The 24,045-nt window shown below is 42.3% G+C and overlaps 4 protein-coding genes across 5 annotated transcripts; 3 read left to right on the top strand and 1 right to left on the bottom strand.

Annotated features, from left to right (window-relative positions):
* Positions 1 to 705: 705 nt before the first annotated feature.
* On the top strand, positions 706 to 11,990 carry lck (LCK proto-oncogene, Src family tyrosine kinase). Of its 2 annotated transcripts, none has more exons than XM_067242770.1 (13): positions 706 to 932; positions 2,747 to 2,888; positions 3,530 to 3,590; positions 3,827 to 3,917; positions 4,188 to 4,289; positions 4,437 to 4,540; positions 4,744 to 4,893; positions 5,010 to 5,162; positions 6,525 to 6,704; positions 8,949 to 9,025; positions 10,672 to 10,825; positions 11,077 to 11,208; positions 11,401 to 11,990. In XM_067242770.1, the coding sequence occupies exons 2-13, from the start codon at positions 2,781 to 2,783 to the stop codon at positions 11,604 to 11,606; spliced, it is 1,518 nt and encodes a 505-aa protein (XP_067098871.1). In that variant the 5' UTR covers positions 706 to 932; positions 2,747 to 2,780; the 3' UTR covers positions 11,607 to 11,990. The 2 variants fall into 2 exon arrangements, with proteins under 2 accessions (XP_067098871.1, XP_067098870.1); XM_067242769.1 differs by having other exon boundaries at positions 2,776 to 2,888.
* A 117-nt stretch (positions 11,991 to 12,107) lies between these two features.
* On the top strand, positions 12,108 to 17,570 carry LOC136948856 (histone deacetylase 1). Its single transcript, XM_067242960.1, has 14 exons — positions 12,108 to 12,227; positions 13,175 to 13,287; positions 13,394 to 13,511; positions 13,661 to 13,735; positions 13,859 to 13,997; positions 14,175 to 14,316; positions 14,493 to 14,585; positions 14,705 to 14,813; positions 14,950 to 15,090; positions 15,503 to 15,611; positions 15,796 to 15,926; positions 16,149 to 16,316; positions 16,474 to 16,531; positions 16,621 to 17,570. The coding sequence occupies exons 1-14, from the start codon at positions 12,176 to 12,178 to the stop codon at positions 16,646 to 16,648; spliced, it is 1,476 nt and encodes a 491-aa protein (XP_067099061.1). The 5' UTR covers positions 12,108 to 12,175; the 3' UTR covers positions 16,649 to 17,570.
* On the bottom strand, positions 16,882 to 20,681 carry tmem54a (transmembrane protein 54a). Its single transcript, XM_067242961.1, has 6 exons — positions 20,547 to 20,681; positions 19,341 to 19,540; positions 19,037 to 19,096; positions 18,500 to 18,691; positions 18,186 to 18,317; positions 16,882 to 18,074 (listed from the first exon to the last, which is right to left on the bottom strand). Exons 1-6 carry the CDS (start codon positions 20,557 to 20,559, stop codon positions 17,934 to 17,936), a joined length of 738 nt encoding a protein of 245 aa, XP_067099062.1. The 5' UTR covers positions 20,560 to 20,681; the 3' UTR covers positions 16,882 to 17,933.
* Positions 20,682 to 21,129: 448 nt separating this feature from the next.
* On the top strand, positions 21,130 to 23,993 carry zpcx (zona pellucida protein C). Its single transcript, XM_067242810.1, has 9 exons — positions 21,130 to 21,585; positions 21,677 to 21,789; positions 21,858 to 21,943; positions 22,021 to 22,192; positions 22,267 to 22,375; positions 22,456 to 22,541; positions 22,621 to 22,706; positions 22,790 to 23,837; positions 23,932 to 23,993. The coding sequence occupies exons 1-9, from the start codon at positions 21,160 to 21,162 to the stop codon at positions 23,951 to 23,953; spliced, it is 2,148 nt and encodes a 715-aa protein (XP_067098911.1). The 5' UTR covers positions 21,130 to 21,159; the 3' UTR covers positions 23,954 to 23,993.
* The last annotated feature ends 52 nt before the right edge of the window (positions 23,994 to 24,045 follow it).

Here is a 24,045-nt window from a genome sequence, read left to right on the forward strand (position 1 = left end):
GACCCTTGTTCCAGTCTGTTCATGTGAGTTCATCTGAAGGTTTGTGTAGGTTTGCACAGCTCTTTGTTGAATACGTGTGTGTTTGTTTGTCAGAGTTTGTAGGTGAAAGTGTGTGTGACTATGTCAGAAAAGTTCATGAAAAAACAAACGTCCAACCAACCAACAAGCCATATATTGTGTACAACAATGACAAATGACACTGTTTTCAACAATGATCCCAGTCCAGGACTTGGGCTGCTTAAGATCATTTTCCGTCTCTTTTCATACTATAAAGTCATTGGAGGGTTGGAAACATTTATTATTACGGAACAACTATGATGAACAGTGACTCATTATCAGGTTCTTCATGACACATATTGCATGTTAACTGTTTCATTGTGGTTCACTTACAGTCTCTCAAACTAAATGGTGTCCTCAGACAGTTTGACATTCCTACTTTTTTAAATGTTTTGAACTAGTGGAACATTGACATGTAAACTCATGCTGTCAGAAAGGTGCTGTCCTGACCCACATACAGTGGATCCCAACGTTCCCTATGCTAACACACAGCTGCATGTATAGCACCTGCTAAACACACTGCAGATTAATTTCTCAACGACAGGAAGCCCTTTGGGTTGCTATCTCTCCGCAGAGATGTGTGTGTATCCGTGTGTGTATGTGTGTGTATGAGCCTACGTAAAGCGCACATCAGCACCATTTGAAGATATAGAATGAGTTGTTAAGAAGAGAAGAGACCTTGCGCTGCAACATCTTGTACTTTCACTTTGCTTCATGCTTCATTTTTAGCTTTTCTTGAAATAGATGTATTGTAAAATAGACTAGATTTATTCCAAACCATCCGAGGGGGATATTTTAGTCATGGGTGTATGTATTCTGGTTACTGGCCACTGATATCACTGGATCCTGTTTGAGAGCACGCTGGTCAAGTTCAGGTAAGAACCTGTCGTGATGAGCTTGAACATCACGCTGGAACAACCAGCACAATTATGAAGGTCATTGAATTGTTACTATTGTGACATAACATATCACCAATTCAACAGTTAAATGTCTTTATTTTTTATATGGTTTTAATATGGATTTCATTGTTTTATACTGATTGCATAATTGTGAATAGATCTATCTTGATTGAAGCAATGAAAAATACCTGTTGAAATAAATGTAATCTGCCGTTTTATGCAGAATAAAGGATTCCTACACTGAAAGGTAGTGGGATGTAAACAAACCCTAAAAACCTGTATCAAATAACAAGGCATCGTACTATCTCTGGGTTTGAAGGAGGCTGCTGTTAAATGTGATGTAAATTGATGACTAATGGAAGAGCAAACAGAAATACATGGAGGATGATTTTAAAATGTCTCCACGTTCATTTACTACCCATCTTGGCTATCAAACATTTTCCCAGACACTGCCTGACCAGTACACCACTAATGTCCTTGAAATGAAACTTTCTGGACTAGAATTTAGTCGATTCAAAAGGAGAGCCACATGTGAATGTGACAAACCTTTTTGGGCGGAGGTTGTGTGAGTCTTCCAACAAAGTAACAGAACAGAGGCCTTATGGAAGTGACCAGAAGAAGACCCTTTCCATCCTCCATGGTCCCTTTCAGTGTTACCACTCAGCGTCCCAGTACAGGGGGCGGCTGTCACAGAGGGGGTCAGGTTTTTCCTCAAAACTGACCCCCTGCCAGATATTCTCACGGCTTTATGCCTGAGGCCACTGAGATTAGCCCACTGACCTTGTTGCACAAGCTGTCCAATGGAAGAGGAGTGAGCCTGAGAACCAATGTTCTAACAACGTGGCAGGGTAGAGCTGCACACACTGATCTCGTGCAGTCTGTGACAGGATTAGTACAATCATTTATATAATCAAATTTTTTCTCCAGGAATCTGAATTTGATACATATTTTATGTGAAGTTTTGTAATTATAAATCTTGGAGGATTCTGTGGAATGCTTAGTAATGTTACTGCAACATGAGCAAGTTACACACTTTCCATTTGTAATGCTAAGTTACTTATGATTTCATTACTATATTCCTTTTTTTTTCATAATTGAAAAACATCTATTTCTTAACATTTTTGTGTTCTTTAAATCTGTTTGTGGTCGAAATTCCTTCTTGATACATTGAGTTAAGGCCTAGCGGCTTAGACTCTGCAATTGAAGCATCTTAAACATTTTACAAATCTGGGCATCTTACTGTGGACTGTTTGGTTTATTTAAATCTGAATGACATCTCAGATTTACAGTACATCTCATCTATCAGCTCTGCTTTGTTTTATCAAAGTTTGTTATCGTTCTGATTTTACTCTCAACAAAATGTCTGAGTTGTTCCATGCTTTGTTAGAGTATTTTAAATTATGTTAAATGTTAACATAAAATACATTATTTGGGTTCAAAGGTGTTTACATTTACAAGTGTATCCAAAAATAAATAAAAAAATTTGACACTTTATACTTATTTATTGAATCTGTGTTGAAATACTGTAGTAATTGATTTGGACCTGCAGTTCTTAATTTATGAGAGAATGGTCAAATAATCCCATTAAATGACAAACTCTGATTGGAGATATACTGTAAAGGTAATTTGGTCAGATGGATTAGTTGTTTTGTATTGTCAATGTAACATTAGATTGTCTATGAATCATATATAGGAGTATGTGAAGTCACACATTCCTTCAGTTAAAGTGTTTTATCAATCAAGCTTCTAACCAAAGCTTCATTTGTTTATCAAAATGTAACATTTCACAGATAAAAAACCCCAGTACACTGTATTCCAGGGAAAATGGGATGTAACTGCAGTTCAGACTATAATGATGAAGACTGGATAGAGAACCTGGATGAAGTGTGTGACCACTGCAACTGCCCAATTCCCCCCCAGTCAGTCAACACGGTGAGTGTGTGTGTTTGTGTATATGTGTGTGTGTGTTTGTTCATGTTTGTCTGAGTGTTCGTGTGTGATTTTTCACAATCGCTTTTCAGCACTAGCACAAAGTCCTAAAACACATAAGCAATGCATGTGACTTCAGGAAATTGAGTCCATTGTAAGGAAGAGGGTGTGATTTTTTACATGGGGTGAAATGAATATCACAGATATGAGAGCAATTGATGTAATAATACACAACGTACTAATGTGACCTATGTAACCATGGTCTTTGGAATGGTTGTTGTGCCAGGATGTTTGTGTAAGTCTGTGTTGCTTAGTGGGAATTTGTAACTTACACAGTTGGAGGGGAAGTTTCCCCTTGTGTGCCATTAATCGGGACTGCGACCATTCACCAATGTTCTGTATACTTCCGCCATATTAAATAGATATCCCAATTAGATTAGCAGTAGAGGAGAATAACATGTGTCTGCTACAATACCCACTGGGTTTGACCAAACAAAAACGTCTGAAAGATACCAGTCTTCCTGATGTTTCTCTTCTTGAGCTACCATAGCTGAAAGGTGTGTGCAAAATGTTTCTCTTGTCGATGAGTGAAACACATTTTACGTTGTATATTTACTGTCACCATCCAATTCTACCTTCACCAGTACACAGAGCAGCTGATCCCCTATGACCCGTACCAGCAGCCTCCCACATCTCCTTTACCAGGTAAATCAGAATCAGAATCAGAATGGGATTTATTCAAAAAATACAAATGTACAAGATACAATTTAAATTAAAATGTGTGGATGTGGATAGGCGTGTGAGTCCATTCTTATTTTTGTGTAGGGGTTATGTTTGTCGATGTGCCCAGTACAGAATGTGTGTGCATGAGTATGAGAGAGGTTCTGTGTATTGTTAGGGTTAGGGTTTGCAACATTTCCACAATTATTTCTGTTTTGCAGATGATCTCATGGTTGCCATATACAGCTATGAACCCAACCATTCTGAAGACTTGGGGTTTGACAAGGGAGAGAGGCTACGGATCCTCAATAAGTGAGATGAGAGAATTAGGCCATGGAAAGCTTCAAAGACAAACAAAAACTGAACAAACTTTATAAAAAAAGATAAACCACTTTTTTGGTCTTCCTGGCGGGTTTTCAAGAAATCAAAACAAAACAACAACAAAAAACACTTACAGGAAGTCAAAGCTATGCATTGTACACTCCAGTGATGTGAATGTGGTTGCTGCAAGTAATCAGTACATAGAACCTTCACTGTTAATCATATTAAAATATGCTGATCACTTGCTGTCTTTATCTCCAGAAATGACCCAGAGTGGTACTTGGCTGAGTCCCTCATCACCGGACAGAGAGGCTACATCCCACACAACTTTGTCGCCAGCCTAAATACCATGGAGACGGAGCCGTGAGTCACACCGGAAACACACAGCCGAACGCCCCTCAAAAAACGCTTCGCTCAACCTCAACACTATCTCTTGCTTGTCGAGTCGAGTCCCTAAAGGTAAGGGATGTGGTTAGGTTCTGAAGCTGCACTGCTCTGTTTGCTCTGCAGATGGTTCTTCAAGAACCTCACCAGAAATGACGCAATGAGGCTTCTGCTGGCCCCTGGGAACACACAGGGCTCCTTCCTCATCAGGGAGAGTGAGACCGCCAAAGGTATGTCGTCCTCCTCGTCCACTCAACTCAATTAGTGGTAATACGGTTGGAATTCCATCAAAACCCAATGCTACCTTGTTATGCTGTGCTTTCACATGAATCTTTGCAAATAGACTGCACACACCATCTCATACTTGCCCGATGTCCTCTGACAGTTAGGACGATGAAAGAGGTTGATGAATACTTGGCTCTCTGTGTCTCAGGCTCCTATTCCTTATCTGTGAGGGACTTGGACCACAACCAGGGTGAGACGGTCAAGCACTACAGGATCCGTAACCTGGATGAAGGTGGTTTCTACATCACCGCCAAAATCTCCTTCAGCTCCCTCAAGGAGCTGGTCCAACATCACATGCGTAAGAATCACCTATAAACCGTCATTGGGGCTATCAAAACTCAACAAGATGAAGACAGAAGGGGCGATGGACAAATATGTTTTCCAATCTATTGACCTGTTTGTGTTTGCCCACAGGTGAGGCTGACGGGCTGTGCACCCGGTTGCTGAAGCCGTGTCAGTCTAAGTTGCCCCAGAAGCCCTGGTGGCAGGATGAGTGGGAGGTCCCTCGCGAGTCCCTCAAACTTGAGCGCAGGTTGGGAGCAGGGCAGTTTGGGGAGGTCTGGATGGGTGAGTGTGTTAGCAGGTCACCGAGGTGTGTTGAGGGGTAAATGAGTGTTTGATTGTGCATGTGTGTGGGTTGTTCCGATGTTTAAATGGATAGGAATGCACATGAGGAGCTATGGATGAGTGTGTACGTCTGTTCCAACAAGGGAAATGTGAAAAGACTTATGGTGACTATTGATACTCAAAGCCACTGAGTCAGACTCGGTTTAAGTAGTTTGGAAGTGTATACTCCAAAGATGACTCTGGCTTTGACTGCAACAAGACTTTTAATGCTAAATTGTGCCTTGTGTCTTCTCATGACAGCTCTGTTAAAGTTCTATCATAAAACAGAAACCCTGTTGAATGACAGAAGATATAAAACAAAACAGTTTTTTACAGTTTTTTAGCTGCCCCTACAAATCTGCAAAACCCTGTTGCTCAGCCTGGCTTTGGTCTGCATGTCTGTCTGTCTTTCTCCCTGTCTGCCGGAAGAGTCTCAGAATTGGGTTTACTGTGTTGTGCATGATTTCCTCACACAAGCGATGTGACAAGGGCTTGTTTCAGCTGGTAAGGCCTCTTAGGATTGATGTTGAGTATTAGCAGTATTACACAAGACCAAGAGAAAGTAAGAGCTGCACTAGGGCACAAGCCACAAACACCATAGCTTACCAACCTCTCTAACCTGGGTTTCTGATGAGCCTAGCATTACAAAAGGGTGAATGTCTGGTACATTATCTATTACCGTTCCCCTGTTGAGATCACAGAATCAAACCTTAAATACCAGGGTGAGGGCGTTGGTTGGGGTATATCTGCTCCTGTAATCTGAGCTTCTCTCACTCCAGGCTGTTTATTCTGTCATGCTGTCCATATCTACGTGTGCATGCAGTCTCACATTCTAAAGGAGCCCCAGTATCAGTAAAGCAAATATCCCTTCCTGTGAATTTTTCCCCCGTTTTCTCTTTGCCCCCTGTGAGTGATCTTGGCAGGGGATTTGTTTGTCCTTCTTAGTCCAAGCAGCAGTGTGTTAATACTCCCTCATGATTGTTTTTCATGGTTGTCAGAGATTAAATAAAAGCCTCCCCACCCCCTTTTCAGTCTCATGATGTCCATAGCAGATAAAGGTAAAAAAAAAAGAATGCTTTCAATAATAAATAAAGTTGTTTCCATCACTGAGGCATTTCCAATAAAAATTGTGGAGGTTTAGGACATGAGAAGCGTCAATCCATCGTGTCCCAAACCATCGTGTCATCATCCATGGCACTGCCCTACTTTAAAACCACCAGTTGTAGCTCATGTCAAACAATTGCTTCAGTCTTTCGAGAGTGAAAGTGAATGTCACCATTAGGTTCTAACAAATGTCAACTGCTGTTCTGTTCATTCTTCCAGGTGTGTACAACAACAACAGGAAGGTAGCAGTCAAGAGTCTGAAAGCAGGGACCATGTCCATGGCAGCCTTCTTGGCCGAGGCCAACATGATGAAGAGCCTGCAGCACGCTCGACTGGTCCGCCTCTTTGCAGTGGTAACCCAGGAACCCATCTACATCATCACAGAATACATGGAGAATGGTGGGTTGACCCGTCAGTGGTGCAAACCTCCAGTGGCAAGCCATTTCAAATACAAAACAAGAGGAAATGATTATTGTCATGATTATTGTCATTATTGCTTGTCCTACGGGTGTATTTACAGGACGCTATCAGAAGTTCAAGCTAATTTTCCAGGAAGGATCAACTCATCATAAATGATTGATGCAGTTTGTTAGTTTCGGTTCTTTTAAGTTGGTTTCTGTTGTATTCTCTGAACTTTCCCAGCAAGCTTCTGTCTGTGCATGCCTCCATCCCCCTCATCTCTAACTCACAGTCCGCGCCCCTGTCTCTAAACAGCACACAACGAGTCATCCAGATACTTAGGAACACCTGGAACTCACAAAGAGCAAAACTGTTTTCAGAGGCGGGAAATGTCATCAGCCATCATGATAGAACATGTTTACATGTTATCAGTACACACGCAGCTCACAAAAGACGGGACCTCTCTACTCTACCTCTCTACTGTACTTGTTGCATGTCCGTGTATGGTTCATGAGTCAGATTCCTATCACAGGACGATGACTCTGCAGAGTTATCCAAACGTCATTTGGACCTCGGATGAGATTAATTTTTGTTTATAGTTTGAGTAGATATGAAGTGAAGTACAGCACTACGGAACACCCCTTATGCTTTTGTGCCGTTTGATCATTAGGAACACATTACAGGCTTGTCCAGACTTTCCCAACATCTTTCCTCTCTTGTGTAGATACCACAGGCCATTTCCATTGTCTCTCAGTGAGCCTGTTGAATTCACTTCTCTGAGCTGATTTTCAAAGCAACAAAACTTTTACTTGTTTTCTCCAGACGTGTCTATGATGTAAACACACCAAGGGGAAGTCTGTCCCGTCTGGTCTGGGACAGAGGTGTCAAATACGAGAGGGTGATTCACCGCCTCATTGTTCACTGAGAGGGCCCGCCAACCCCCATTGGTGCTTGGCTTCATTCCAGAATCAGCACACCAAGCATACACATAAACATGCACATGCACTAGTGCGTCCACATACACAAACACGCACACAACCTGGGTCCAAGACAGACCCTCAGCCAGACTCTTAAAAACAGACACACCCAAGCCCCCACCTGCTGCACCAGGCCTTTCAACCACTTACCATTAAAACTTCTTTCACTCTTTCACACACACAACAAAGGCAACCTGTCTCTGTCACAAATCTAGCCTATAAAATGGTGGCCATGGTAACAGGTCCACACAAAGTTAAGGCATTTATTTATTATTTGAAGGCAACACATTCAACCCCTAAATGTTTAAAAGATCAGAACGATTTCAGTGAAAACATATTTTTAAGGTGTTGCCTTTATGTATGTTCCACTTTGTCCAGCAAAGGTTTTGTATTTTCCTTGGGAAGATTGTGCAGGACAATAACAAAGTACACAGAGAGATGCAGTCACTGGTGCAACAACAGCCTCAGTATGGAAGCACTTGGAGGCCTGTGAATGGACGACCATTGTATGTTCCCATGAGAGCCCTGCAGAGCTCCAACAGTGGTTGAACATGAGCTGTCCCTTTGTCAGGGATCCACGTGTGGACAAATTCAATTGTGTCCTCTGTTGTTGCCACTGTTGTCAACAGAAAAGGAAGGACTAATGTTCCCATCTTCTCAATTTGTCCCTCTATTATACCACTAAAGATAATACAACCGGGGGGAAATAACGGGCGTGGTACCCTAATGTCCCTCGGCCACCTCAACTATGACTTCTTTTTCTCTCAGACTTCAAAGAAATCTGTCTAGAATAAAGCAGAGGAGCCGTTGCCCCTCTTTACTTGCAAAGTCTTTCCTATTTTCTTAAGGCATTTCCTGTGGACAGACTTGGCTGGCCTGACTTGGGTCCCGTGGTATTGTTCTGCCCTAATCAAACAATGCAGAGAGCAAGGAGACGTGGCCTGTTGGAAGAGGCCATGCATCACCTTGAATGATGGAAAGCTCACTTCCTCCGAATGTTATGATCCCTGATTTAAACATCTATTCTTGGTCTTTATCAGCTATTTATGTCCAGGATGTACTGTTACTTGGAGTGTCACTGACTTCCTTCACAAAAGCTGTAACTCCACATGAACATTTCTAACGTCATATAACTATTTTCAAATAAAACATTATTTAATGCTTTGCCTAATGACTAATGTCCTTTGACATACGGGTATTTTCAACAAATGCCCGATTCTTATAGCTACAGCTGTTGTGCTAATGATTGGATCTCATTGTCTCACAGGCAGTTTGGTGGATTTCCTCAAGACAACAGAGGGGGGCAGTCTGCCCATTAGCACCCTGATCGACATGGCCTCACAGGCAAGTCACGCATCTCTTCATTACTCCGCCATGTTTATCTAATTCTCATAAAATTCATAGATAATGTGAATTTTCTCTATAACTATTATGATTATGACGGCTTACCAGCCGTCATAAGCTCAGACATAATGCCCGGTAACAATAGAGACCTCTGTGCGTGAGGCAGTGTTTCAGAAACAACACGCAGCTAGACACCTTGACACCTTAACACAAATATAATTGTGTCACGCTTTAAAGGTTTTAAACAACACACCATGAAGTTAATTACGTTTCATTGAGACACAGCTGATGATACACAGCCATCACCAAAATATAGGTGCATCATAAGCGTTGACATTTATTTTCATTGAGATTAAGTAGGGTAAACATTATTTACAGTACATTAACTCAGATCAGTCAGAAATGGGGGTCAACACAGTTCATGTGCAGGTTTAATTCAGTTGTCGTTTTAATGAGAACATCTAATTACCCAATAAACCTAATTGTTGTTTGTTAATTAAATGTTATGCTACCATGCTATAACTTTGCTTTAAGAGACAACGTAAGAGATACAAGCAGGTGTAATTTGGGTCAAAATGCCAAAGATTAGATAAAGGTCACAGTCGGTCAACTCTCAAAGACAACCTCACAGCATCTCAGTGAGGGTCTGAGGGGATGGAGGATAGACTATGGTTTCTCTGTAGAGGTGTTTCGAGAGGAAACATCCCTGAGCTATGGAGCAAACACTGCATCCATTCAACATGGAAGTCATTTGGTTAGGGACCATGTTCATCATGGGATTGATTTAGAATTCAAATGAGCACTTTCCAAAGTGACTCACTGTTACCAGTGAAAATTGTCACTGAGTTGCTTCAGAGGAGCTCTGTCTGTCTTGGGGAACTGTGCTTTCCCACTGCTGGAGGTTAGAGTGTGTGCGACAAAACTACTTGTGTCTACCCAGAAAGAAGCATGTGACTTAATATGAACTATAACACAACATCAACCCTAAAGCAAAGGAATGAAATGGAGATGCGTTCTCTCTAGCTCCGGTGTGGTGCGTGATGATGAGCTAAAATCCATACTCCAGACGCACATCTCAGTTTCCTGCCAAGGGCCCTGGGGCCCCATGACGCCAATCTGTGAGATTCTTACTATACACATCTGCCCCCACAACTCTCACACACAGGCATACATTCAATATAAACGTATTATGGGGGGGGGGGGGGGGGGGGGGGGGTGGCGGTTATATACTCTCTGTCAGGTACATTCTCACTGTCAAAATGTACCTCATAACTCCCTCGTGCCTGAGTCCTCTTATGGCAATGATTCTTTGTATCCACTCACAGTCAGTAGCCTATGTTCTGTCTGATATCACTTTCTCACCTATGACACCAAAACCCTTTTACAACTAAAGTCGGATGTGACCACACAGCTGAGGTATGAGAGACAGGATAGAGAGTTGCTTGTTTTATGTCCTCAGACTGGTCTGCCAGAGAAAACTAGGTGGAGCACAGATGTGAGGAGCAAAAACCTGACCTGGGGAAGTGAGAACCTCCCAGTCATAGGAATCTCCCTCCGTCTGTTTGTCCCTCCGTCTGTCTGTGACACACAAAAACACAAAAGCACACATGCACCGTTCTTTTCTAATGACACTCTGCCCCTTGTAGGTTGCTGATGGCATGGCCTACATCGAGGAGAAGAACTACATTCACCGGGACTTACGAGCAGCCAACATTCTGGTGTCCGATGAGCTCATCTGTAAGATTGCTGACTTTGGACTTGCAAGACTCATTGAGGACAATGAATACACAGCCAGAGAGGGTAATGAGACTATCATATTCCATTATGTTCAACAAACTTGAAATGCAATCATTCTCAAGGAACTTGAGATCTGAGCAGAGAGAACAACATGTGTTCTGTACTGTGTCTCCACCATGTGTTCTAACTATGTACTTCAGATCTTCTGCTATATTTTCTACAGGCACTATTTCTGTGTTGCTTCGCATAAAGGTGTCAGCTAAATGAATGAGATAGAAATGTTCAAAAGGAGATCTTTCATTCTTTCTTCTCAGGTGCAAAGTTCCCCATCAAGTGGACAGCACCCGAAGCTATAAACTATGGCACATTCTCCATAAAGACAGATGTGTGGTCTTTCGGGATCCTCCTGACAGAGATAGTAACGTATGGACGTATACCTTACCCAGGTAGGTCACTCATATTCCATCCTAAACAAATTGCTCATATTTGGTCAATAAAGTGGGTCACACTGACTCAAATTTCTGACTAATATTTCTGATTTTGTCTATAGTTCAAACTGACCTCCCTAATTTATGTACTGCAATAATGCCAAACTCATCATCACCAATACTATAATGTTACTCTCTTACTGTGGTCAGGCATGAGTAATCCTGAGGTCATCCACAACTTGGAGCAAGGCTACCGTATGCCCCGACCCGAGAATTGCCCAGAGGGCCTCTACAACATCATGGGTCTGTGCTGGAAGGAGAACCCGGAGAACCGGCCCACTTTTGAGTACCTAAGGAGTGTCTTGGAAGACTTCTTCACGGCCACAGAGGGGCAGTATCAGGAGCAGCCTTGCTGAGACAGACTGATATACAGACAAGCTGACACAGACTGAGAAAAAAGTGTCACACATGACTTAGATTGGGGCAGCAGTGACAAGGAAAAAATAAGAATGAAACTTTGCTCCTGATGATCTAGCACAAGTCTTCCAAGTACACAATGAGGTGCCACATGATAAATACAAAAAGACATGTAAAGTAAATGCAGTGCGTGTTCTGAAAGTGTTAATAAATCCTCCTTTTATATTTTCTTTTTTTTTTTCTTTTTGCTGTGAATTCAGTTTGTTATGTTTTGCTGTTTCGGTCTGTAATGTTTAAAAAATAATAATGTAATGCATGCAACCTACAACAACATTTAGGCGTTCTCTCTGTCATAACAAGATATTTTCTTTAAATAAAATTTAAAACAATTCTGTTTTCTTGTTTGTTGTGGCGGGATCTATCTGCAACGCCCACTGGTTTCCGACCTAGTCTTGATTGGTTCAAGGCCGGTTCGACAAAGTATCTGCTTCAAAGTGGAAGTATCACCACTGCCGTTGTATTCACTGTGGTTGTGTGTGTGTGTGTGTGTGTGGTAAAAGAAGCTAAAATGGCGCTGAGTTCTCAAGGAACAAAGAAAAAAGTTTGCTACTATTATGATGGTATGTATTAATCTTTGTATCATATTATTGATCATATGCGAAATACGTCGTACAATTTGTCAAGGGGGTCCAGGAAATTGTTCTAAATATTCGGTATTGCTAGCATGCTGCTAGTAAGCTATATCTAGCTAGCCTACCTAGCTAGGTTAGCCCTACGTTAGACGCGCAAGCTTTCTCATGCAGCATCCCTTGTCGTGCTTGTATCCCAGCTATCCAGTTAGCGAACTCATACATCAAATAGCTACGTTCATAAAAATTAAGGTTATTTATAATAAAGTACTCCCAACGATGGGTTGCTTGTTTACTAAATACCTGGTTGCTCAGCTGGCTAGCTAAATGGAACAAAAGGCGTGCAAGCACAATATGTTAACATCCATAGTTAGCATGCTAGTACCAGCCAGTATCACAAGCTACCGGGATTCGTCTATTTTCAGAAAATGTTCCATGGAACAGTGAATCTTCAAATACTGTTTTGGTAGCATATCGTGCTGTTTCACGTCTAATTCACTATCAAATACTTGTACAAATTATCTGAGGAAAGTTACATTCCATTAAAATGCATTCTGTAAATTTAGCAGGGAATGTTTCTGCTTCAAGAAATGACTACTAATTCACTTTAATCACAGATGTCCAAGTTGGCCCTTTAGACTCTAGATAATTATTGCAAGATTACCCCAGTAGTTCACATTTGTCTCCACGTTACTGCATTTTGAGTAATTTTGCCGTCAAAGTTATCAATTAATTCGGCCCAGTTTATTGTAGGGAATCTGATTCTAATGATCGAGATCTGATGTTAATGGCCTGGAATAATCTTATTGTACGGGCATGTGTACCAGTATGTATTAAGATTTTTTTGGGGGCCTGCCTTAGATGTAAATTGGCCGATTAATTCATAATTGAACAGAAGACAAATGAGCTCATCTGTAAGATGTACACTTTTTTTGCAGGGGATGTTGGTAATTACTATTATGGCCAGGGTCATCCAATGAAGCCTCACCGAATTCGCATGACACACAACTTGTTGCTGAACTATGGCCTATACAGAAAGATGGAAATATATGTAAGTAATTCAAATCATAATTGTTGTAGGGCTTTTGAGTCACCCAGGTCAACCACGCTGGCTAGATTCAAGTATCTGTAACAAGTTTATTTTTTGTTTGCTTTAGCGACCTCACAAAGCCAATGGTGAGGAGATGACCAAGTACCACAGTGACGACTACATCAAGTTTCTGCGCTCCATCCGGCCAGACAACATGTCAGAGTACAGCAAACAGATGCAAAGATGTAAGTTTGGTTCTGAGACTAGGGACATTTAAGTACTTTATCAATGACTATTGGCCTGTAAACACTATTATAATAGACATCAAATGATGAAACCAATATCAGTAATAACATACTTAAAATAAAATACCCAAATTGTAATTTTTTCACAGTTAACGTCGGAGAGGACTGTCCGGTGTTTGATGGCTTGTTTGAGTTCTGCCAGCTCTCAACAGGGGGCTCTGTTGGTAAGTGTATGGCACACATGTATAAATATTACTATTCTCTACACCAGATCCCCAAAATGTAATTGGTTCCATTGATGATTCTTACATTAACGTTGATGTTCTGACCTGTTTGTTGGTGTGTAGCCGGGGCAGTGAAGCTGAATAAGCAGCAGACAGACATAGCCATTAACTGGGCTGGAGGCCTGCACCATGCCAAGAAGTCTGAGGCCTCAGGGTTTTGCTACGTCAACGACATAGTGCTAGCTATTCTAGAGCTGTTGAAGTAAGTACAAACAACCCTTTCACTGTTACTGAGTTTAAAGGTGGGAGAGAGGCAGTGGATGCTTTCACTCTCAATAATAATTCATTTGGGTGTTGGATGACCCGATTTTATTTTATCAGACGGACAAGTAATCAAGGATTGTGGTTAATCTTTCATGTCAATGCTGTGCACTTTTAGGTACCACCAGAGGGTGTTGTACATAGACATTGACATCCACCATGGTGACGGGGTTGAGGAGGCCTTCTACACCACAGACAGGGTGATGACCGTGTCCTTCCACAAGTATGGAGAGTACTTCCCTGGTACTGGTGACCTGCGGGTGAGTCTGGGCATTGGTCTTAACAGATCAGCGAGAGTGGTTATTAGCTCAGTGGTAGAGCAGTTGACAGCAGATCAATAGGTTGCAGGTTCAAATCGCCCCTGGACGTCACTTTGGATAAAAGCGTTACTGGTCTAAGCATCTTTGACAGTGACTGTGTGTTGTCTCTCCTTCAGGACATTGGTGCGGGGAAGGGCAAGTACTACGCTGTGAATTACCCTCTGAGAGATGGAATAGATGACGAGTCTTATGAAGCTATATTCAAGCCTGTAAGTTTACACATGTAAATGTTTTCTTATCTTTCAAACGGCATGTTTTAAAGCCTGTAGTAATTGTCTCTTGTTGACCACATCTAAAGTTTTACGTAACCATGCATGTGTGTTTCTAGATCATGGCTAAGGTGATGGAGATGTACCAGCCCAGCGCTGTGGTTCTTCAGTGTGGGGCCGACTCTTTGTCAGGGGACAGGCTGGGCTGCTTTAACCTCACCATCAAAGGTAAGGCAGCACAACGACAAAAAGGTGTTCCTCAACCTGGGTTGTGGCCATTGATTCGAGACTTGTGGTTTGCTTTCTTGTCGTCTCAGCTGTTTCTCATGATATCATCTGTTTTATTGCACGCTCTTCTTTCCAGGCCATGCCAAGTGTGTGGAGTACATGAAGAGCTTCAACCTTCCCCTGCTGATGTTGGGTGGGGGTGGGTACACCATCCGCAATGTAGCCCGCTGCTGGACCTATGAGACTGCCGTGGCTCTGGACAGCGTCATTCCCAACGGTGAGTCTGCTGGGATTGGCCTCCATCAGGTTTTCAATCAAACGTCATCAACTATATTGATGGGTGTCATCGCGTCGCTCGTCAGGATCGCTTCCTCCCTCACTTGTTCCCTCTGGGGTTCAAACTAGGGTCCTCGTACTCACGCAAGGACCACCTTTCATAAACACGTTTTGTTAGCTATGCCGCCGAAAAGCTAGCAGTGGATGGTATTTATACTGAGGATGTGAGTTTAACCAAATCAATCCTGTTACGCATAAAATGTAATTTGTCACATGTATTGAGATCCAGTGATGATACAATTGAAAACTTTACTAGCACATTAACTACATTGTAGTGCTGTTTATGAGGATGTTGGGGTATGCATAAACTGCCAACGGTGTGCTGGAAGTATTTGAGTGCTTTCTTTCCACAGAACTTCCATACAACGACTACTTTGAGTACTTTGGGCCAGACTTCAAGCTGCACATCAGCCCCTCTAACATGACAAACCAGAACACCAATGACTACCTGGAGAAGATCAAGTGAGCACCTCTTCCTCTTTGTTCTGTGTTCTTATCGCTGTCCCACCACTCCAAAAAGTTACACTAGTCACTAGGTTGTAACATGCACCTACAGTGAGACATCATTTATATAGCATCAAGGCCATATGACAGCGAGCATCAGGTTATTTGTAAAACTTACCTACCTCTGTGAATGTGTGTGTAGGCAGCGTCTGTTTGAGAACCTGCGCATGCTGCCCCATGCACCGGGGGTGCAAATGCAGGCCATCCCAGAGGACGCAGTGCAGGAGGACAGTGGAGACGAGGAGGAGGAAGACCCCAACAAACGCATCTCCAGTAAGCAAGACCCCCCCCCCCACCCCGTTTCACACACTGTGTGCTGATTAAGACCGTTTTGGAACATGTTAATTTCCTGCCACAGGAAAATAAAGCCTGTATAATACTTTCTTATTTTTTAACATAGAAACGGTGTATAACTTTTTACTCTTGCAGTTGTGTGTGTGTGTGAGAGACGTCTCCAGCAGTGAAATGAAACGTGTGCTCCTGTCGTGTGTTTAGTCCGGGCTCATGATAAGAGGATAGCATGTGAAGAAGAGTTCTCTGACTCTGAAGACGAGGGCCAGGGTGGTCGCAGAAATGCAGCCAGCTTCAAGAAAGCCAAGAGAACAAAGACCGAGGAGGAGAAGGAGGGAGAAGAGAAGAAAAGTGAGGAGAAAAAAGAAAAAGGTATCTATAACCAATTTTATGTCTCATAATTCTCAGTATATTTCCATATGATGGGGAACAATCTGGCAGTTCAGTCAAGTTTGTCATCCTTAATGTCTGACCTCCTCGTTGCATACGTATGCAGCAATGTTTAATTGATGGATCGCTTTTGTTCTAGCTGAAGTAAAAGAAGAGGAGAAAGTGCCGGAGGAAGAAAAGATGGACACCTCAAAGGGGTAAGAAAACATTCCACGCACACCTGTCACCCATTTCACAAAGACATACTCAAACTGTGGACTCAACTCCTGCTATCTTTCTCCAACAGGCCAAAAGAAGAGTCCAAGACTCCTTGAAATCCTTCCCCAGCCCTGCATAACCCCAATGCAACTATTCATGATGAGACAAATGTCTTTGGACCAGTCTATGTACTGGTTGCTGCAATGGGAATCCTGGAAGGACTATACATTTTAACACATCCTGCCCCTTCAGATTTGAATGGGCTATATGTTTTTTCTAGAACACATTTAAAATATTACTGTTTAAGGACTTAAAAGTAAGATGGTGTTTTTTTATAAGTACTCCTATGTTTTTGTATGCTTTGTTAGTGTTTTTGGTAGTCTCTCGGTTTAATAATTTTTATCTACTATGATACCTGCTTTCATCAACGCACTTCTATATAAAAAGGCCAGCCACAGTAATACTTTTTATATATCTAACTGGATTTAATTTATTTAAATCATGGATATGTCACCACCCTTCTAGCAGTCCTTCCCTTTTACTGTGTACTAAGTCCCACATTGGTCCTGTGCCTTGTTAAGATGCAGCTGGAAACAGGACACTTAGGTCCACTTCTCAAACGTTTCTGCATAATCTCCGGTCTTCCCTTCCCCAAGCCAATGGAGACGAGCACAAATTCAATACAACTGAAAAACGCTTTATACAGTATTTAAATTGATCTTGTGAGAGACTTCCTATCTTTTTAGGACTAAAATATGGATGCTAAGGGAGTTGTGTTCTAAGGGAGGTGGAACTTCAATTAACTTTCCTTTCAGATGAGTTTTTGAAAGTGCATGAATTTATGTTCAGTTGGCAAGTTATTAAAATGGAGACCAAGTTAGTTAGAACACATTCATTGTTGTATATATATTTAGTATAATTCAAACATTTTTTCCCCACAACAGTGCTTTCAATATTTCATATTCGTTTGTGAAGGACTACACTCTGTATGATCATCCTTTAGACACCAATAAAAAAAAAATTGTAATTCTAATGAAATTCTGTTTTGGTGCTATATTTCATCAATAAATGTATAAAATGGAAAATGGTTATGTTATAATATATACTGTTAAGTTTAAAACATACTGGCAAACCAAATTCTAAAACTACTATGGCAGCATTACATTTGTATGGATAAGATGGTCTGGCTGAAATATATTTTACATAAAAAATAGTAACAATACCTTTTGTAACATACGGCATATTGAACATGCCATGCAGAGTAAAACACAGCCAATCCTGTGACTTGTCCCTGCCAAAACTCCAGATCCACCCTCTGGAGTTGCAAGGAAATCTAATGGTCAGACAGTTGAGAGACACCAATGATAAGAGTTTCCAACCTAGCCATGTAGGTTCGCTGGTTCAGACCCAGTCACTCAATTCGTCAGGGGAGTCAGGCCCCAGCAGCTCATGCTGTTCTGCTGGCTGGGCTTCAGGTTCTGGCATTTCTGGTTCTAACTCTGGAGGAGATGAGGACATTTCAACAGATCTGCCTATCCGCACCTGCAACAAAAAAACTGGATGTGTGAAAGATGACTGGCTGGACACACACCAGCTACAGTAACACTATATACACACACACACACACACACACACACAGTCACGATGGCCTACCTTTTTGGCATTGACTGCCTTCTTTCTACAGAACCGTAGGAAAAATGTGCAGACTGCGAAGCAGCGTCCAGAGAACACCACCTCCACCACACACATCAGGATGAGAGGCACCCACAGGATCACAGTGGTCCCCTGGCATGGGACAGTGGCACACAGATTAGCACCTTGATTCTTTCAATATAGGAATCCTTAATAATACTTAAATCTTCACTGACTTCACTTGTGATAACATTCAATAAAGTGATATTTTATTTCCTCACAGATGTTGAAAAGCTGATGGATGACATTAAGAGGGCTCTCGTTTTTAGACTCACGTAAATACGGGTTGGGTCAAAAGGGCACTCGTTGGTTATGCTGGAGTAGCCAATGGCATCAGGGAATTTGCAGTGTACCAGCAGGCTTTGTCCACGATGCAGGATGGCCCTTACCATGGCCCAGAACAGCCCCACAACGGAGGCTAAAGCCAGGAGGCCTGCCAGGAAGCTGACCACCAACAGGAACCACATCTGAAAGAGGGCAAATGTCAACAGGGAAGTCAAATTGTTACTTTTGTATAATCATTAGGAAGGATCATTATATTTCCTGATTTGCATATGTATTATTCCTAGCCTCTATTTGCAAATGCATACAAATATATTTGAATGTAGGTTTGGCTTAAGCAAAGACACTGTCGCCCCCTGAAACTAATCTGTAAATCCATGTCAATTCTTAACCCACACGTTGAGAATCACGAACATCCTCTGAGATATTATGTGCTTTCCAGTACTGTGAAGTATCTACACATGTTCCTGACAAGTGGAGAGATGTAATTATTGGGAAGCTGCGTAGGGGAGAAAGAGAGCCATGTTCACCATAATCTTGTTTTTCTTGTTTTTGGAGAGAACAATAGCTGCTATTCCAGCGATGATGCCCTGAAGGATACAGGAAGTAATACACAAATAAGACCCTAAAGAAGTTCCTATTTGCCCCAAGGAATGCAGCTGTTCAAACAAAACACTACAAACTTCATCCATGAACATAAAACTATTGATGCTGTTCCATTTAGTTAGAAAATGATTCTCTGTGGCTACAATGACTCCATAAGGTGAAATACTATTCAAAATTCTCATTCAAATCATTGTTGAAAATATTAATTATCAGAAGACTGCAACTCACCACTAGGCCTGCCGACAAGGAAATCACGTTGGCGACAGCGTATGCCCTGATGCGACGGGGATGGGGGTGCACGTTGACGTACCGAAGCACTGCACCATGTACCAACGCTCCCAGCAGGAAGTTAACATGACCCACCAGTACCAGGCCCAGACCCATCTTCATCAGGGCCTTGCTGTCCTTCAGGCTGGCACAGCACACACCTAGAAAGGGAAGGGGGGGGGGGGGGGGGGGGGGGGGGGGGGCAGGCTTACATGAACAAATAGTGACAACACTGGTAGTGGTTTTATTAATTGCAGGACACAGTTGCCTCTTCAATGCTTAAAAGGTCCCAGTCTACCTAAGATTTTAGTCTATTTGCTACCCAAAGGTCGTCATGCATTCTGTGCTGGTAACATTTCTACAAACTCTTGAATCTGTAAAAAAAAAAAAAAAAAAAAGATGGTACATTTACTGAGTAGACTGCAGTGTGGGAGGTGACAAGGTGTGTTATTATTAAGGAGAAAATCAGGTTAGAGAGGTGTCATATAGTGTCAACACACTGGGAGGGAGTGTAGGACAGCAGGGGTCCAGGTGAAGGAGAAGCAACAACAGAGACTTAATACAAGGTCATGTATAGAAGGCCACACCTTGTTATAGACCATATGTGTGTATGAGAAGGCAGGTGGACCTGTGTAAAAGAACTGAAACCCCCCTCCATCCCCCCAAGGCAAACAAGCACCAAAAGGTCTGGTTACAATCCTACAATCCAAATGGCACAAAGACTAAGATCATGACATTTAGGGATCCACTCCAGTATTGAGGGGGTGGGTTTACATTGCAGTGGCATGCCATTACTGTATTGCATTGCCTATGGTGCAGTTATGACAAGAGTCTATCTGATTTTGGTGGAAACCTTTGAAATTTCAGTTAATGTAATTCAAGGATAAAGGTTCATAGACAAAATAAAATAATATCCTGAGTTAGCCCACTTCGATGTTAAAATAATATAAGTTGTTGTTTGCTTTTTATCTCGCTAAAGAAATTTGTGACTTCACTGCATCACGTGTCAGTTGGGTTTGCATGATGACAGAGAGTTCTCAAATTCCTATTTTAACTGCAATCCTGCTTGTCCCGACCCCGCCCAGGAAAGTTACAGCTTGTATCTTGATTTTAGTTATTTGTTGACATATAATCCATGGATATTGCAAAAAGTCGCATTAAACTCACCTGAGTTTACCATATTGGCTCTTCTGCTGTTTCTTAAATCATCTTAAGAAGATTTTATGAAGCTATTTGACTCGTAGAACATCGTCGCTCTTGCCTTTGTTCGTTTTACCTTCTTTCCTTTCTGCCCCACCTGTTGGCTGACAGCAGAGCGCTAACTACGCCTTGCTCTTACGTCTGGCACATACTACGCCCCGCCTATTAACCTACCTGTTTAAATGTACAATCTGTCACAAACCTCATTCATAGTCAAATAGACAGCCTCTAAAAGCCTGTAAATTGAAAAAAGATTGAAATAAGTTAAATAGGCTACAGGTTTATCAAAAGACGCGCTTGAAGCACTAAGCGAATTTAGGTGTATAGGCCTACATCAGTTTTAGAAATTAATCTTATATGCTGACGCTACGTTTATTATGAATATATTATCCTATGCTTCATTTTCTAGCAGTGTTGTTTATTTATTTTTATATAATTAGCGTCAATTGCAACCACCTGCGCATTAGGGGACAAATAGGTCCTTGAGGTATTGCCTTGCGGGTTTTCTTTTACGGACCAGTTGTTAAGTCGGCGTATAAACCATTGCAGACAGTTGAATAGTTATTGATTTCCTTCCAAGATGAGGATTTGGGTTGTGTTGCTCACATTATTTGTTTCAGTGACCTTTCTGCCCTTTGAGTCAACATTGGAGCAGAAATTTGGCAAACGGTCTCTGGGACTCCCGCACAGTTTCTGGCGTTTTCCGATGTTCACTTCGTCAGATGAGAATAGGAACGCCATTCTATATGACCCCGTCGTCAGTTCTTGGCCCTTTGGAGCACCAGATGTCAACATGCTTGCTGAACTGGGACTTCTTATGAATTTACCCCACATTCAAGTGATGTGTGATACAACTCACATGTCAGTGCATGTTGATATGCAATTAAATGGAGTTGAACTGAGCAGAGAGGAGTTGGTGCTTGGTGAGGGCTGCCTTAGCAATGGACATTTTGAAAACCAGCTTGTCTTTACATACCATCACTCTCAATGTGGGACTAATTATTTGGTGAGTTCACTACATCAGGTGTTTACTTTATCTAATATAAGTTTAGATGTGAAGTGTCACATTTAAATTTAATTTCATTCCACACATACAGGAACGCAATGGAAGGAAGGTGTTTTCCAATCAACTTCACTTCAACCCCAAAGCTAGTATTGCCACCTGGTGGCTGCCTCCGTTCAGCATGCCCATCTCCTGCACACCGAAGAGGTTTGAACTGGTCTACTAACTAAGATCAATAACTGATGTAGACCTCAAGTTAATAGCTCATCTTTTAGGTCAAAGCTCAGATCTGCTACACATATTCCAACATACCCTTCCCTTCCGGAGAAGAATTGGGGCTTTTCTTTGAAAGCTATGCATCGTAAGTGATCTGGAGATGCTGTTTGGTTCTGGCTAATATGTTTCACACAACTAGTCACCGGTTGAATGTTCCTGCAGCATCCTGGATCCATCCAGAAGAATCAAACCTTTACTATAGAGGCCAGATTGTGCAACTGCAGGCAGCAGCCACAATAGACCCTCATCAAAGTCTCTTCATCCAGTCCTGCTTCGTCTCTGTGTTCGCCGACCCAGTTGCTCGTCCAAGACTTGGGGTCATAGTAAACAAGGGGTAAGCTTCACAAGCCATGAATCTGTCAGGAAGGAAAACTGCCTTGAATTGACATGGGTCATTGCTCTCTGCAGGTGCACAGCATCTGTGGGGTCAGAGCATGCTGTGGTGGCTCAGTTTGTGGCGTTCAGGCGACATGATGCTGTCAATTTAATTCTCGAAACCTCAAACCTACAAACGGAGGTAGGATGGTACTAGCTGTGAATACTGTGTTCATGGTGACATGACCATTTAGTGTTGGTGAATGACCATGTCCTCTGCAGGTGTACCTACACTGTAGTGTAATCATCTCTGACAAGGGTGTGACCGCTGATTCAAAATGCTGCAACTACAATTACTTAAAATCCAGGTATTGGGCCATTGCTTTGATATTGTTCAGATGTGTTCTAGTGGTTTACGGCTTGATGTGGGCTAAATTTATCTGACAGATGGGTGGAGCTGAGTGGGGATTTTGATGTCTGCAGTTGTTGTGGCTCTAAGTGCAAAGGCTCTTCTAGTAGGAACAGTCATATTGGTAAGTAAATTGTGTTAATGTATAACGTAATGCTGAATGTTTTGCAAGTTGTGCTATCTTAACCAATTTACTATTCACTTCAGCTGCCAAGGCAATGGTCAGCTCTGGTCTGCTGATTATTGTGGACAGACCCAACCTTGAGCCTCGGTCTGTTGTCCATGAGCCTGACCACTCCTGCAGTCCTATGGAAACCAGATTTGTGCAGTCTGATTCCAGTGACCCAGGTGCATCTGTTCACATGACCTCTTCTGCCATACATGGAGCCCCAGCACCTACAGCTGTGGCAGTATCAGGTGACTCCTTCTCGGGTAGTGCCCTGGTGGAAAACACAAACCCAGAGGCACCCTGGTCTGCTCCATCTATAATGAATGACGTTGTGGTCATTAGCCAGGACCTTGGGGATACACTGACTCTGTGGGTACCTGGACAGTTGCAGGTCAATGCTGACCTTGGTCAAACGGCATATCCAGTGCCATCCATGCAGAGTGAAGCACCAGCTGAATCAGTCCAGAGTTCCTCCATAAACTATGAAAAAGAGGAGGACCAGCTTTACCCACAAAAAAACACATTAAAAAAGGAACAGAAGCACTCAAATGTCATCCCATCCATGGAAAATGTCAATGACTTTGTACTGAGGGGTGCAGAGGGGGACAGTTTCATGAAGGGAATGGATCTTGTCAGTTATGGATGGACACAGCCACTGGATCTGACAGCATCTTTCACAGAGCCGCAAAGAAAGCGATCAAGTGGCAGATCTAAGGTGCCTCGTAGGAATGTGCACTCCTACAGAATGAAGGGACAGGGCTTTCAACCACAGGCAAAGGACCATATTCTGAATAAGCTGACCCTGCTTGAGAACAGCCACAATATTGGAGACGATGGTCTAGTTCTGGTGAAAACTGAGAAAGTGGCGCCTGAGGTATACGGAAGAGCAGCAGATGACTCCCATTCAGTGGTGAGGTCAAATCTGCAGGTGTCTCGAGTCAGGGATGGCTCCCAGATATTGAGCTATAAGGAAGAAGTAAGGCACCCTGGACTGAGAGGGCTGACAACATTTAAAATGGAGGGCAAGGCTCAACAAAAGGGGCTGCAAGGAAAGGGTCTGGCTTTGTCCTTGTTGGATATACTGAGGTAAGTAATTGAACACAACTCATGGAATTAAACCCTGGAGTTTTCACTTAGTAGGTCTGATGTATGTGCCTTTTGAAAATATGCTTTCTTTTAGGAAATTGGACAAGGCTGAATAGTAAATTGGACAAACCAGATATCTTCATAAAAATAAATTGTTCACAACAAACTGTAGATTTGTGTTTTTTGATGCAAATATTTGAGACTTGCC

Source organism: Osmerus mordax, chromosome 9 (assembly GCF_038355195.1).
Source record: "Osmerus mordax isolate fOsmMor3 chromosome 9, fOsmMor3.pri, whole genome shotgun sequence".
Classification (NCBI taxonomy): Eukaryota; Metazoa; Chordata; class Actinopteri; order Osmeriformes; family Osmeridae; genus Osmerus; species Osmerus mordax.

Excerpts from the sequence above, each read along its gene's own strand:
- lck (XM_067242770.1), top strand. The coding sequence starts at position 2,781 with ATGGGATGTAACTGCAGTTCAGACTATAATGATGAAGACTGGATAGAG. Across the intron at positions 2,889-3,529 it reads CCCCCCAGTCAGTCAACACG|TACACAGAGCAGCTGATCCC; the intron begins GTGAGTGTGTGT and ends TACCTTCACCAG. Across the intron at positions 5,163-6,524 it reads GTTTGGGGAGGTCTGGATGG|GTGTGTACAACAACAACAGG; the intron begins GTGAGTGTGTTA and ends TCATTCTTCCAG.
- zpcx (XM_067242810.1), top strand. The coding sequence starts at position 21,160 with ATGAGGATTTGGGTTGTGTTGCTCACATTATTTGTTTCAGTGACCTTT. Across the intron at positions 21,586-21,676 it reads AATGTGGGACTAATTATTTG|GAACGCAATGGAAGGAAGGT; the intron begins GTGAGTTCACTA and ends CCACACATACAG. Across the intron at positions 21,790-21,857 it reads ATCTCCTGCACACCGAAGAG|GTCAAAGCTCAGATCTGCTA; the intron begins GTTTGAACTGGT and ends CTCATCTTTTAG.
- tmem54a (XM_067242961.1), bottom strand. Across the intron at positions 18,692-19,036 it reads ACAAGAAAAACAAGATTATG|ATGTGGTTCCTGTTGGTGGT; the intron begins GTGAACATGGCT and ends GCCCTCTTTCAG. Across the intron at positions 18,075-18,185 it reads AGGCAGTCAATGCCAAAAAG|GTGCGGATAGGCAGATCTGT; the intron begins GTAGGCCATCGT and ends TTTTTGTTGCAG.
- LOC136948856 (XM_067242960.1), top strand. The coding sequence starts at position 12,176 with ATGGCGCTGAGTTCTCAAGGAACAAAGAAAAAAGTTTGCTACTATTAT. Across the intron at positions 14,317-14,492 it reads CTGGTACTGGTGACCTGCGG|GACATTGGTGCGGGGAAGGG; the intron begins GTGAGTCTGGGC and ends TCTCTCCTTCAG. Across the intron at positions 14,814-14,949 it reads CTTTAACCTCACCATCAAAG|GCCATGCCAAGTGTGTGGAG; the intron begins GTAAGGCAGCAC and ends TCTTCTTTCCAG.